Source organism: Gavialis gangeticus, unplaced genomic scaffold (genome assembly GCF_001723915.1).
Source record: "Gavialis gangeticus isolate Ggan-Ray unplaced genomic scaffold, GavGan_comp1, whole genome shotgun sequence".
Lineage (NCBI taxonomy): Eukaryota > Metazoa > Chordata > Crocodylia > Gavialidae > Gavialis > Gavialis gangeticus.
The window spans coordinates 92,187,700-92,200,681 of record NW_017729025.1 but is presented as its reverse complement, the minus strand read 5'-3'; the positions used below and the strand labels follow the sequence as shown (position 1 = coordinate 92,200,681).

At 43.8% G+C, this 12,982-nt stretch overlaps 2 protein-coding genes across 2 annotated transcripts in view; one reads left to right on the top strand and one right to left on the bottom strand.

The window, feature by feature from the left end:
• The window catches only part of ERH (enhancer of rudimentary homolog (Drosophila)), an 18,588-nt gene extending 16,808 nt beyond the window's left edge, over nt 1-1,780 (bottom strand). Inside the window, exon 1 of the mRNA XM_019519159.1 lies at nt 1,673-1,780. Coding sequence (XP_019374704.1) covers nt 1,673-1,675 — 3 coding nt within the window. The 5' untranslated portion in view covers nt 1,676-1,780. The remainder of the gene's footprint in view (nt 1-1,672) is intronic.
• A 221-nt stretch (nt 1,781-2,001) lies between these two features.
• SLC39A9 (solute carrier family 39 member 9) overlaps nt 2,002-12,982 on the top strand; it is a 42,337-nt gene continuing 31,356 nt past the window's right edge. The window contains exons 1-2 of the mRNA XM_019519158.1: nt 2,002-2,290; nt 12,440-12,548. Of these exons, the coding sequence (XP_019374703.1) occupies nt 2,195-2,290; nt 12,440-12,548 (205 nt within the window). The 5' untranslated portion in view covers nt 2,002-2,194. The remainder of the gene's footprint in view (nt 2,291-12,439; nt 12,549-12,982) is intronic.

Here is a 12,982-nt window from a genome sequence, read left to right as displayed (position 1 = left end):
ACTTCTCTCCTGCACCATTAACAATTTACTGCCTACATGAAGCATTATGTCTATACTATTGCTAGATATTCCTGTTTTGTTCCTAAAATATTTAGCTTTTCTCTGTCATTTTGGTGTACCAGCCAGAGATCATCTGTCTGATTTTGCTCCCCCACCACATCTATCTTCCCACATCCATTTTCTGTATTGCTATTTCTTCTTTTGCATTTGTTGTGTGTTGGGATTTAAGATTCTAATTTCTGCTTTTGAATCGCCACTGAAGTAAGGTGGGTTTTGAGCTTCTTGATAGTGGAACTGGTGGCTTTTAGTAATTTAATAAACTCTTTCTAAACAACTCCCAATTTTCACACACTTGATTCGTTCCAATTCATTTCAATCAATTTCCCTCAACTTTGGGAAACGAGGATTTTTCCAACACAAAAAGCAAAAAACCCCATTAAATTGAGATGCAGAATTCACTGCTATAAGATAGGGGCTAAAACTTTAGAATAAGACAAAAAAGGACAAACCTTTCTAGAAATATGAAAATCTCTATCCCTAGTTAGAGAAGACGGTATATCCACACCACCACACATCAGAAAAACTGACACGGGATGGGAAGTACTGCCCAAAATTGGGATTCTTGTACCTTTGACAACTGCAGAATGGGTATGTCTACATGAGACACTTTACTGAGCAGCAGACTAATCTGCTGTGCAATAAAGCATCACCATCTATGGGTGCATGGCAATTAGGGTATCGTAGACTAATTGACTGCAGTACCCAATAGTCCAGTCAGATACAAGTGGTATCCAGCAGCACAGTAAATTAGTGCACTTATATGCACATGCAGACAGTGATTTTGGGATTAGTTTACTCTGGCTCAAACTGAGCCACAGTAAATACAGTTACATCAATTGCGTGTAGAAGCACCCAGTGGCTACACAATTGTTCTGAACTACTGTGACAGTTCCTACATTTAAAGGAAGTTGACAAACATTTATTTGGGCATGCATCTGCAAAAGCACCTGGGACAGTGCAGACAGCTGGATCAGTCAGGCTCCATATCCTGGCAGAACGGTTTCTACTAGCTGCAACCCACCTACGCTACTGCCACCAGTGAACAAGCAGGGGTTACCTAGCAGACCTTTTAGTGGATTTTTGAGTTCCTCCTATTGCACCGCAAAGAGCAGCATGTCTCTTATAGAAAAGCTTCACCATTTTTTTTTTTAAAGCCAAGTGCTGCTCCGAAGGGGCGCTCGGGGCCCGGAGGCTGGCGGCGGCAGCAGCCGCGCTCCCGAGTGTCAGGCGGGCCGGGCCCGGGGAAAGGGCCTGGGGAGGGAAATACGACAACAGCACCAAGCCGGAACGAGCAGAGGGACGTGGCCAGCTTGCAGCAGCAGCTGAGACTCGAGCGGGGCCGGGCCTGACCCCCAGGGGCGGCCGCGGATGCCGGGACCCGCCTTTCTGTCCGGGAGAAACTCTCCCGGCCGCACGTGAGCCGCGGGGCCCGATTTCGCCCCTCCCCCCCACGTGCGCCCTTCCCCCCACGCGGGAAGCGGGAAACAGCGCGTGCAGCCCGGCACTGTCCCCTACCCTCCAATCGCCCCACGCCCCCTTCCCCGGCCACTCCGCCTCCCGCTTCGCGGCCGAAGCCCTGGCAGCGCCCCCGCTTCTGCCCCTTCCCCCTCACCATGGCGACTCGCTCTCCACAGCCCCCGGCGCGAACCAGCAGCTCCCAACCGTCCCCCACAATCCCCCGCGCCAACCGGAAACGCTTCAGCAACCGCCAAACGGCTTCCCTCCCACCCCGTTCTCATTGCAGCCCGCTTTCACCATAGAGACAGTACCTCCCACAGAGCCAGAACGCCGTCCAGACACCTCGCGAGAATTGGCGGGCAGCCGCCGCTGCGTATGCCGGGAAGGCTTCCGGGGTGGAGACTCGGGCTGCCATATTCGCTAAGGGCAGTATTTCCCTCCCTCGCTCCTCGTGAGGTCTGCCATCTTGGCGGCGGGTGACCCGGAAGCGGATCCGGCGGAGGGGGCAAGCGTCAGGCTAGAAGCTGCCACTTGGCCTCGGCGGGGCCAAGATGGAGCCCGGAGCCTGAGGGCTGAGGTCGGGCCCCGCGGGCAGGGGCGGGGTCCGAGAGCGGCCCCGGCGCGGCTGGCAGCGCTGGAAGCGCCGCGGGGGAACCTGAGCGCGGGGCCCGCCGCCATGGATGACTTCGTGTCCATCAGCCTGCTGTCGCTGGCCATGCTGGTAGGCTGCTACGTGGCCGGCATCATCCCTCTGGCCGTCAACTTCTCGGAGGTGAGGGCGTCCCGCGTGTCCAGGCGCCATGGCCTTGCCGGGGGCTGCCGGCGGCCCCTGCACCTGCGGGCCTTGGGCTGAGCTGGGAGTGCCTGGTTTAATCCCTGGCTGAGGCGGGGGCACCAGGACTGTACCCGGCTCTGCCCCCCGCGCCTCAGAAAACAGGCTGTCGAAGAAGTGGTGGAGAAGGGCAGCGCAGATAATTAGCGGTGTGGAGGGCCAACCGTCTGAGGACAGGCTGAAGAGGTATCAGTGAGGTGCTGGGTCAGTGTTATGTCAGGTCTTGAGAAATAAACTTTTAAATGCCTGGTTTTCCTTGCTGAAACTGATAACAATGGAGCAAGTGGGTGTTAACTAATTTTGCAGAGGAGAACGCTGACTTCCCTTGGGTACCTTAAAAGGTAACTGATGTCTATTTATTTTTGTCATTTCTCAGTCAAGCTTGAGGGTGCTGTTTTGGTTAATGTAATTAAGCACAACAAAGTGGCATATTTACAAATGGGGAGATCACAAGGGTTAAGAGTTAAACCTATGGCTCTTAATGTGGGAGAAAGTAGCACCCCTCGAATTGAGCTTGTTTTACTAATCTGTAATGTCAACTCAGTTTTATAACATAGTGGAGTCTTTTTGTTTTACACTTTTTAAAATGAGAACACTTAATTTCTTAACCCCCTTTACACCCTCATTCGTTACTCGAATATTTATTATGTGTAGTTAGTGACGTGTTAATATGGTAAACTAAATGGTCTGAATTTCCTGATTCACTTCTATGTTTGAACACTTACTGGAAGTTACAGCTTGACTTTTTTTTTTTTTTTCTTGAAAGATGCTAATCACCCATGCTTTCTGTTACTTAAAGCATAAGCTCAAGTTTTTTGGAAATACTACTTTTATATATTGTGCCCCATACTGGCAATGTGTAGCCCTAAGTGTTAGAGCTTTAATGCAGTTGACTAAGGCTTTCTGAATATATGCACCGTTATGAACTGGAATGATGTTTTTGGACTTCAGATTTTTAAGAAATGGATTGCAGTAATGTTTTTAGTCTCCCTTGGTGTATTAAAAAGCCAGCAGGAACGGAGCTGCTTTGTAAGAGTTTAAACTAGAAAGTAAAAGCCCTTGTTGCTTATAACTTGCATCAGATGCCAGGGAAGAAGGGTGCTATTGATTTAATTTCTTATAGTAAGGAATTTTACTCCCAGAATACATTATTTATGCTTTATTTCATGCTAATGTACCTTTCAAATTAGACTTCAGTACTCTTAAAAGGAAGGAACTGTTAGGACAGATTTCAGGCAGTGAAAAATAAGCCTATAAAACTAAGCCTGCTTACCCCAAGGGTTTAATTTGTTACTGTACCTAGCAGAGTTGCTCCACTTGTTTTCAGTTGCATGTTTCTCTCGTTTTCAGATATATATGAAAACAAGTGGAGCAACTTCATTAAGTACACTACATTTCATCTTGGGTCTCAACTGCAGTGCTCTGTTATCTTAGTCTCTTTCCAAAGACTTGAATCTTGTAAATGAGTTCAAACCACTACAAGGTGACTTATCTTATTCTGTTTTTTTGGCCCTAGTTTATCAAATACACGTTAATCCAAAAGGACTGGTCACCTGCTTAAAGTTACTCATATAAATGAGTCTTTGCATCATTAGTGCCTCTATTTGAATGCCATCATTGTTTTTAAGTAACAAACTGTTATCACTGATGAACTAATGATCTTTGGCGGCACTTACTAAATTGTTACCTTGTTTTTCTTCAGGGGAAAATGGGTATGCGTTTTCTTGTGAGGTTTTTTTTTAAATACTGTTTTTTTTTTATTTTTAAACATCTTGGAGGAATGTAGGTCTTTTGGGGGCTTGTTTTGTTTTTGGTTACTGCTAAGCTTTTGATTGATTTTTTTGAGCAGATTTTTTTTTAGTTTAGAATAGGGAACTTTGGTCAGGTCAGTTTTAAGTTGCATATTTATAGTCTTTCATGTCAAATCCTGGAGAAAATTGTCAAGGGATCCATCAATGCCAAACTAACAGATAGCAAGCTGCTGAATGCCAGCCAACATGGCTTTGTGATGGGTAGGTCTTGCCTCACCAACCTCATCTCCTTCTATGACCTGATAAGATGTGCCCTGGACAAGGGAGATGACATGAACGTCCTGTATCTGGACTTCAAGAAGTCCTTTAACCTAGTTTCCCATGATGTCCTCATGATTAAGCTGGGGAACTGTGGCCTTGATCATCATACAGTCCGATGGCTAGACAACTGGCTACAGGGTTGGACCAAAAGGGTGCGTCCACACAAGCGCGCACGTGCCTTTTGCCCTGCCTGAAACCCCTTTGAGGCGGGGCAACAGACACGTGCGGGAACAAAAAAATGTTCCCCCGTGGTGCAAGTTTGCTGTTCAGGGAGAAAATTAGACCCCTGGATGGGGTCTAAAAAAATCGATGTTTAAAAAAGTGGAGCAGGGCACAGTCCCTGAGGCAACTGGAGGCTGGGTCCTCGATGAAGACACTCTGGCAGCTAGAGTGTCTCTATGGTTAGCCCTCAGCCCTGGTGCTGAAACACATGGCTGGCCAGGCCACATGTTTCAGCACCAGGTTCCGGTGCCAGTGAGTAAGGTCTCCAGTGCTGGTGAGTAAGGGTCTGACAAATTCCCCTCAGAGGTGGTGCAAGCACCTACTCTGGACTCCTTCAAAAGACAGGTGGATTTATTTCTTGCTGGGGTCAGTTGATCCCAGCTGACTTCCTGTCTATGTGGGGGAGGGCTGTACCCAATGATCTCATGAGGTCCCCTCCAGCCCTTAATGTCTATGAAAATGTATGAAATCTATGAAATTGGATGGAACCTCTTTCCTAAAATAACAATATTTTACTTATTAGTATGCATACTTAATTGCTTTTAAAAGTTAAGGTAAGGCAAACTGCATTTTCAAGAGCTATGATTTATCATTGGCTTTCTGAAATAACCATTAAAGAATACTGTCCCTATACCCTTTAATGTTAAACAAATGCTGTAAGATGCATTTGGAAAATTGAGAAAGTGTTTGTATCTTGTGAGCTGCCTAGACATTGGAAATTAAACCTGTCATTAATTTGTCTGTTTTGTTTTTGGTGCGGTGGGCTGGATGAGTGCTGCAAGGCCCCTCACCACCACCTCTAAGGCCCCCACCAGATTGGGGCCCTATGCTGTCTCTGCTTGGGCCAGTGCTACAGGATCTGGTCCTTAGCAACCTGTAGCCAGCCCCTGTGTGGCTAGATTAGGCCACAACCCACTTCCACGTGCTGATCCAGTGTCGTCTGGCTCGTGGCTCACCACGGGTCTGGAAATTTGGCAGCAGAGGAGAGGCAATTGCTGCCAGTGCTTCTCACCACCACATTTTTGGACCTGTGGACTGGATGACATGGCTCCATGTGCTGGGGATTGAGTACCTCTGAACTAGACTATGTCCTGAACATGGTTTCTGACATATACTGTGGGGGAGACTGGGCTTTATGATTCTCTTGTTTTCTCTAACTCCTGGACTGTTGTATTTCACAGAACTTTAACCACAATATAATTCAAGCACTTCTGCCTATAAATGATCTTCAAATGGCTCCCATTTGTGTAGTAACTAAGTAAGGTTAACTAAACTTCATCCAGTTTTCAGAATTTTCAGCCATGCTGGTTTTACTTTAATTGTATTAAATTCTTACATTAAATTTTTTATTGGTAGTGTACCAGTTTAACTGAAGGTTTGTGTTTTAAGAATTGATTTCAGCTGAAATGGCATTAAAGGCTGTGTGGATAATCTTAGTTTGCTTATATTGATTAGAAACATGTGTAACATTTAAAAAGCAGCCTCCTTTCGAATTAAAGGTCTATGTGGGAGTTGTGCTGGTTTAGCCAAAGTACAATTTGTATAGTGAAAGTAACCTAATCATTTTGATGATGTCATATCTGTGTAGCTGTGATAATTGTTAATTTCTAAAAGTTTGCTTGTCCCATAGTATTTTTCTTAGTCTTCAACTCTAAACCGTTGCAAATGGACTGGTAACATTGTCATAAACTAGCATTGGCTTTGTCATACGTCGGATGATGATGATCAGTACTTTCTCACTTTATTTAGGGAAAGTAAAACATTGTAGTGCCTTTCTCTCTAATTCTTTAAAGTCAAATCCCTTTTTTACGCTTCATTAATATTTTTATTTAACACTGTTAGTTGACTTTTTAGCCATTAGGAGAATCGAAAGCAATTGTGGCATTCTGGATTTATGCAACTTTGGATCACTACTTTTATCGAGCTTGACAAACTATATGCTGGCACGTCTGGGAGTTCTTTTATTATCTTTAACTAATGGAGTTCCCTAGTTCAGGCTTTCATTTAAATAAATTCTTTTAATGATTTACATAAGTCTAGTTTTGAACTTACCTTGGAGATTGGATCTCTTCTATAGCATATAATATTAATTGCAAAACAGGAATGTCAGTGCTTGTTCCAATTTTAACCCTTCGTTAGGGAGGCTACTTAATGTTTTGTTAATACTTGTCAAATAAAAAGTTTTAGCTTTGGCAATATATTAGATAAGTTATGGCCAACTTGCAATTGCTCTTACATGTCATGTCCATTCATCAAGGACTCCTTGGTGGAGGGGATCCTATTCACTCAAAGTTACAGTCAGAAAACTAACTATACTAAGGACAACATGCGCAACACCTGCTACTCTGCACAAATGAGGCATTTGCTATTACTACTGTTATCACTGCAGTTTAGAACCCCAGTATTTTCCAGTGCACAATGAGCTGCATCCTGTTTTTGTTAATGTATCAAGAATCCCATAAAATAAACTGGTAGTTTTACTGTGAGTTATGAGCACAAGAAATTTAAATAAAAGCATGCTATCAGAAAATAGAGTTCACTGGAATGTACTTGGCCTGTGGATAGCAACTAAGTGGTCATAGTCCACTCTCCTGAAGGTACCTGTGAGTATATTAATTTGTAAAAAGTATTGACCCCTTATCTTCCAGGGCTTGGTAGTCCACACTTTGTGAACTCCAGTGGGAGGAAATACTGACAAAGTGCACAATGCCAGGGTACTAAGGAGATTGGGCATTTACATGTTTGGACAAGCTGGAACCTTATTCCCTGCCAAAGCCGTGGTCATAAGTGGGATATTGGTGCCTACTACCATGTTGGTGGACCCAGCGTATCATTTCCTGCCGTGCACAAAGAACAGGAGGGCTTTGTTGAGCTTTCTATCCTGGCCTAACAGCTGCAGAATATCAGTGAAGTACATATCTGGAAGTCTGAAGCAAGGCTGTGTGGACATGCGCATCTTCAAGTGTCTTTTCTACCTTGTAGTCCCAGGGTGACCAATTATTTGGGCCTGTGGGCTGCATAGGTAGTTCTGGGGAGCTGCTGCAAGCTGGTCACCCTCCCCCCACCTTTCTTGCAACAGCTTGGAGTCTGTACCAGGGTGGATAAAAATCAACAATTAAACAAATAATAAATAATTGTATTTTTTTAAGTCAGATTTTCATTTAATTGCATCTCTTATTTTTTTGTTAAGGTGCTTTGTAAAAAAAAAAAAACAAAAAACAAAAAAAACACAAAAAAACAACCTGTATAAAGATAGTAAATGGTCAAAGGTTTGTCATGAAATAGGAATTATAACCTCTAATTATCCACTATGTGAGACTATATATTCATGCAACCTTTTTAAAAAAAAGTTCTATGAATAGGTCACAACAGGCCATGGGCTATATTAGGGGTCCAGTCTTACGGGGTTCCCAGAGGTTCCTCTGTCGATTAGTAAAGACTAAAGAAAACCACTCTATCCAGTGGGACTCAGTGCTCAGTCTAGAACAGGGGTTCCCAACATTTATGTGCCCAAGGGCACATTTCTTTTTTAAAAGAAAAAGCACCAGGTGCCAATATGAGTGTTAAAGTTTAGACTCTAGATCAATCTGATCATCTCATCTATTAGGTAAAACTGCATTAGATCCACAGCTTCAAAATGCTGCTTCCCTTTACTTTGTATTCTTTCAAAGTTTTATCCATACTGCCTGTGGGCACCACGCTGGGAAACCGCTGGTCCTCTTAAGCATCTCTGTGATGCTTAGTTCTGGTTCTTAAACTGTGGATTTTTGTCTCTAGAGATAACATCTTTGTTAACAGCAGTATATGGAGATGAGAGAGAAGACCTGATTACCCACCCATAAACCCTATTGTGTGTCTGCAAGTTTGTGTACAGAGTCAAGCCTTTACCTCTCTCTCAAATTGCAAAGTTTCAAGAAGTTAAATGAATGAAGGATTGTTGGGGGTTGAGTAGATCTGGGCAAGAAGGAGTAGTCTGGAGATAAATGCAAATGCAAATAAAAGAGAAACATTTTGAGCAGAACATGCCAGAAGTCTTGAGGGATACGTTTCTGAGTTTATCCTCTCCATTAATTTGAGAACTGGTGAGGCAATAGTATGGTAGAAGGAGACACCTATCATGGCAACAGGTTTGCCAGACTGTAATAAGGAAAAGAAATCTAGAAGGTGAAGAAAGCCCCAAGCTAATAACTATGGCTGCAGTGCTCGTTTGATGTCTTCCTAATACACTGTGGCAAAAGTATCCCCCAAATATCCGTGATTAATCTAGTGAATTGAAGATCGTTTACCTCCAAATGACTTCACAAGTATCTGCTTCAGTTAACTTTGGTAAATACAATAAATGAATCGCAATTCATTTTTCTGATGTAGCTACAAAATTGATCTGAAAAAATATCAAAATAAATTTAATGCTTGAAAATGTATAGAGCATCAGTGGTCTCTGACCTTTTTAAGTAGGAGATCACCTTTTGTCATTTAAAAGCAACCCAAGATCTACTGTGTGCCAGAAGGTAAGTCTGTGGGGTGGGAAGAGGGGGGTGGCAGATTGAGGCAGAGGGAGAAAAAATTATTTGGGGCATGCCTCCCCAGCAGCAGGTAAGTCCCACCTGGGCAGGGCCCCACTGAACTTACCCCAGCTCCTGCCTTTGCAGTACTGTCCCTCACTTCAGGGCCCTCAATCCAGCCCCCGCCCCTTCCCTTCCCCATGGAACGACCTGCTGGGCTGGGGCGTATGCATGCACGCAGGCACTCAGCCCCTCCATGCTCCCCCACCCCAGCCTTGGATTGACTCTAAGAGGCTCCAAGATCCACTGGTGGATTGAGATCCACTGGTTGGTGACCACTGGTATAGAGTGTATCTTCTAGAAATGAAACCTACATCTATCTCTGAGTTGTGAATAATATGTATTAAGGTTATATTAAACAAGAATGCACTTTTTTGTAGAAAACAATGATTAAATCGAGGCCTCCTGACCAGTACTTTAAATCTATTTGATTTTTAAATCAAATCTACCCTGCCACATCCTGCAGCTCCTCACTGCCAACAGCACATTGCCCCCACCCTGACCCAGGTCTACCCCATGCCCACTCTGGATTTGCCCTGGCTGGAGCAAACCCATATGCACAGCCCCCACCCTGCGCCTGCTGCGGAACGCATGCCTGTGCTGAGCAGTGATGGCAGCCAGGCAGAAGTTGCTGCTCAGTGGAGGTGAAAAGCAGCCCTACCCCATCACTGCTTTTGAGCCCTTCTTGGTGCAGCTGCCTGGAGCCTGTACCTGGGCTGCCCTATGGCTCCTCTCTGCCATCATCACTGCCGCCTCCAGGCTGCCACAGCAGTGGCAGTCCAGAGGAGCTGCACTGTAGTCTGTGGGTAAGGTGGCTGCTGAAAACATAGGTAGATGGGGACTTTTGGTTTTCTTCATACTTAAAAAAACAAGAAGTAACTTGGCTGTCTGATGTGTACTTCTCTAGCCTATGTAAGCACAAGTTTTTACTGATTTCCTTGTTCTCCTTCCTCGTGCCTTCTGGGGCGGGCAGAGGCCGTCTTTTTTTTTTAATGTTGTATCCCGACTTGAAATTCATTTTAAGTAGTAGGGGGCAAACTTCCATGTTTAATTGTGGTCTGTAGGCAGGACTATGTACTCCCCATAATTCAGAACAGAAAAATTCATGCATGTCAAAATTCAAGAGAAGAATATCACCTTTAGTAATAAGCTTTTTCAACTCCATGCTATATTATTGCATTCATTGCCTTTTGAGGAAATATGCTGTCTTTTTAGGCCCCCTGTTATCCCTGTCCTTTGCATCTCTTCCTTCGTCCATTTCTCTCTCCTTTATTTTCCCCTCTACATTTTCTTTCCTATAGCAATTCCTAGTTCTTCTCTTTGTGGCCTTTATTTCCATCTCATTATTCCACCTACCATAATGATCATCAGTGAAATAATCAATTTCGTAGCCAGAAAGACTTGAAATGTACTTTTTTTTAATATGAAAGCTGAGTTTTGGCACAGTGTGGATTTGTTCTGCAGTCTACAGAAATACACTGCTGGACAGATCAGGCCTTCAAAACTGTTTGATGCCCAGTATGTAATAAATGAAACCCTTATAGACTCTGTTGTTCAACCACGGTACAAAAATTGCAAAATTACTAAAGCATTTTCCTATTTCTTATAATCTAGGCAGAAGTCAGGGTAGAATTGCACCTTTTAGACTAACTAAATCAGATACATAACAAGCTTTTGTAAGCAGCAGCTTACTTCATCTAGGCTCATTAAAGTGGTATAACCCGTAGTCAGCAAAAAATGTACTTTTTATTAATGCAACTTTGACTTACTGATTTTAACACTGTAGAGTAGGGTTTTTGTTTTCTTAAAACAAAATTTGGTTTTATTTTACTTTTTTTCATTTCACTCTGCACAAACAGTAGCCTAACTGAGGGTAGACAAAGAAGGGCACAAACCCCAGATGCTGGAATAACTAAGACGGGGAGCTTGAGGCTCCAGCCACAGGCAACTAAGTGGGGTCAGCAATCCCCTTATCACCGCCCCTACCCTCTGCTCTTGCTGTGAGGGGAGGTGTCAAGGGCCAGTGCCAGCAGCCAAGTTATTCTTCCTAGCTCTGAAGCCACCCATGAATTAAGGGATTTGGATTCTCACTCACCACATAAAACTGCAGCAGTTGGAAGGCCAAGGGAGGAAAAACCTGGCTGTTGGCAGTGACCCCTCCCCCAGAGCAGGACCCTGCTCTGCTCTTTATGGCCAAAGCCTTGAACCCCTGCATTCTGGCACCCCAAAATACAGATCCTATTGGGTAAGAGACTGCTGCCCAGCATGCAAATTCTGCCAGTTATGTCTCTCTGCACAAGAATAAACAATTACTATTTGTAGAGGATATGTCAAAAGATGACTGAGGCTTTTAAAGCTATTCAGCCCATGAACTTGTGAAAATTGGGCTGCTGGTTGGCATGCTTCAAAATTCTTCAGTGCTGTTCATCAGTGGGTGGCAGGTGATGCACAAGGAGTAAATTAGCAGTGAAATAATTATCACAAGCAAGTAAAACAGTCTTCTGCTTCACATGACTCGGGTGCCTATAATTATTAGAGGATGGTATCTAATTTTCATTTGTTACTCAGCATTGTCCATATTTGGTGCTGACAATACATGTTTCTGTTCTCATAGCTTATTAACTTTACATTCCTGAAAGTTTTGCAGTTCAGGTTCTGGAATGAAAATGTGTGCTCAGCTATAACAAGGAATCTTTTTTTGAGGCATGCTTGACATTTCTTACAGAAATTAAACAAAATATAGTAATTTTAACTTGTTAGTTGCTTCGCATTCCCATTTCTCTGTTGCTTGATTGCCTTCACTATTAGGAGAGTGTTCTAAATGATGTTTAGTACTGGTAAGCCACTATATGTTTGCAGTTCAAGGTAGTATCTCTTGAAGCATCAGTATATAGAGCATACCTGCATGAACTGTGTTTACTCCAATAGGCTGTAAGTGCTATGTGCTCAATAATGCTTTTACACTGTATCTAGGAAAAGTCCAGAGTCTGTGGATGACAGAATTCATTTAATGCTTGTGTAAGTGTCAACCCTAAAAATACTGCAAGAGAAACTTCTATTGCACACACCTGACCTTATTCTTTGGAATCAGGAATACTCATTTCTGATGGTGTGAGTCTTTATTAACAAAATCTTGAGCAGACTGTCAAACATAAATGTTAAAGTTCCTGGGTGGTGTTGTGTTGGGAAGAGATTCCCATTGCTAACATATATTCCTTGTTTTGTGCTTGCAGGAAAGGCTAAAGCTGGTGACTGTCCTGGGTGCTGGGCTCCTCTGTGGAACTGCCCTGGCTGTGATTGTACCAGAAGGAGTACATGCACTTTATGAAGATATCCTGGAGGGTGAGAAACAGACCAGCTTTTATAGATGTCCCTGTGAAAGGCAACAAAGATAGCCTGACAGTTGTCTAAAAACAATTAAAGTTCTTCCTCCATTACCAGAACATCACAGCAGTTGCTTTTGAAAAGAAGTTAATATGTGTTTTATAGACTGCTACTTTCTGTGGTTTAAGTCCTTTTCAGTTGTTATAACATCTATAAGGGTTTTATAGATCTTCATTAAGTGTGCACCAACAAAGATTTTTTTTTTTTTGGACCAGTATCTGGCCAATACCAATCCAGTTGCTGATATGCAGCTGGCTCCGGGGCTGGAGCAGGTGCTGTACAACTGGGGCGAAGTGCGGGACAGGTGCAGCTCGTCCAGGGGCAGCTCCTGCCACTGTGCACACCCTGGGACAGCATGGGGGGGGTGGGGCATGTGCTGCTGCACACCCCCT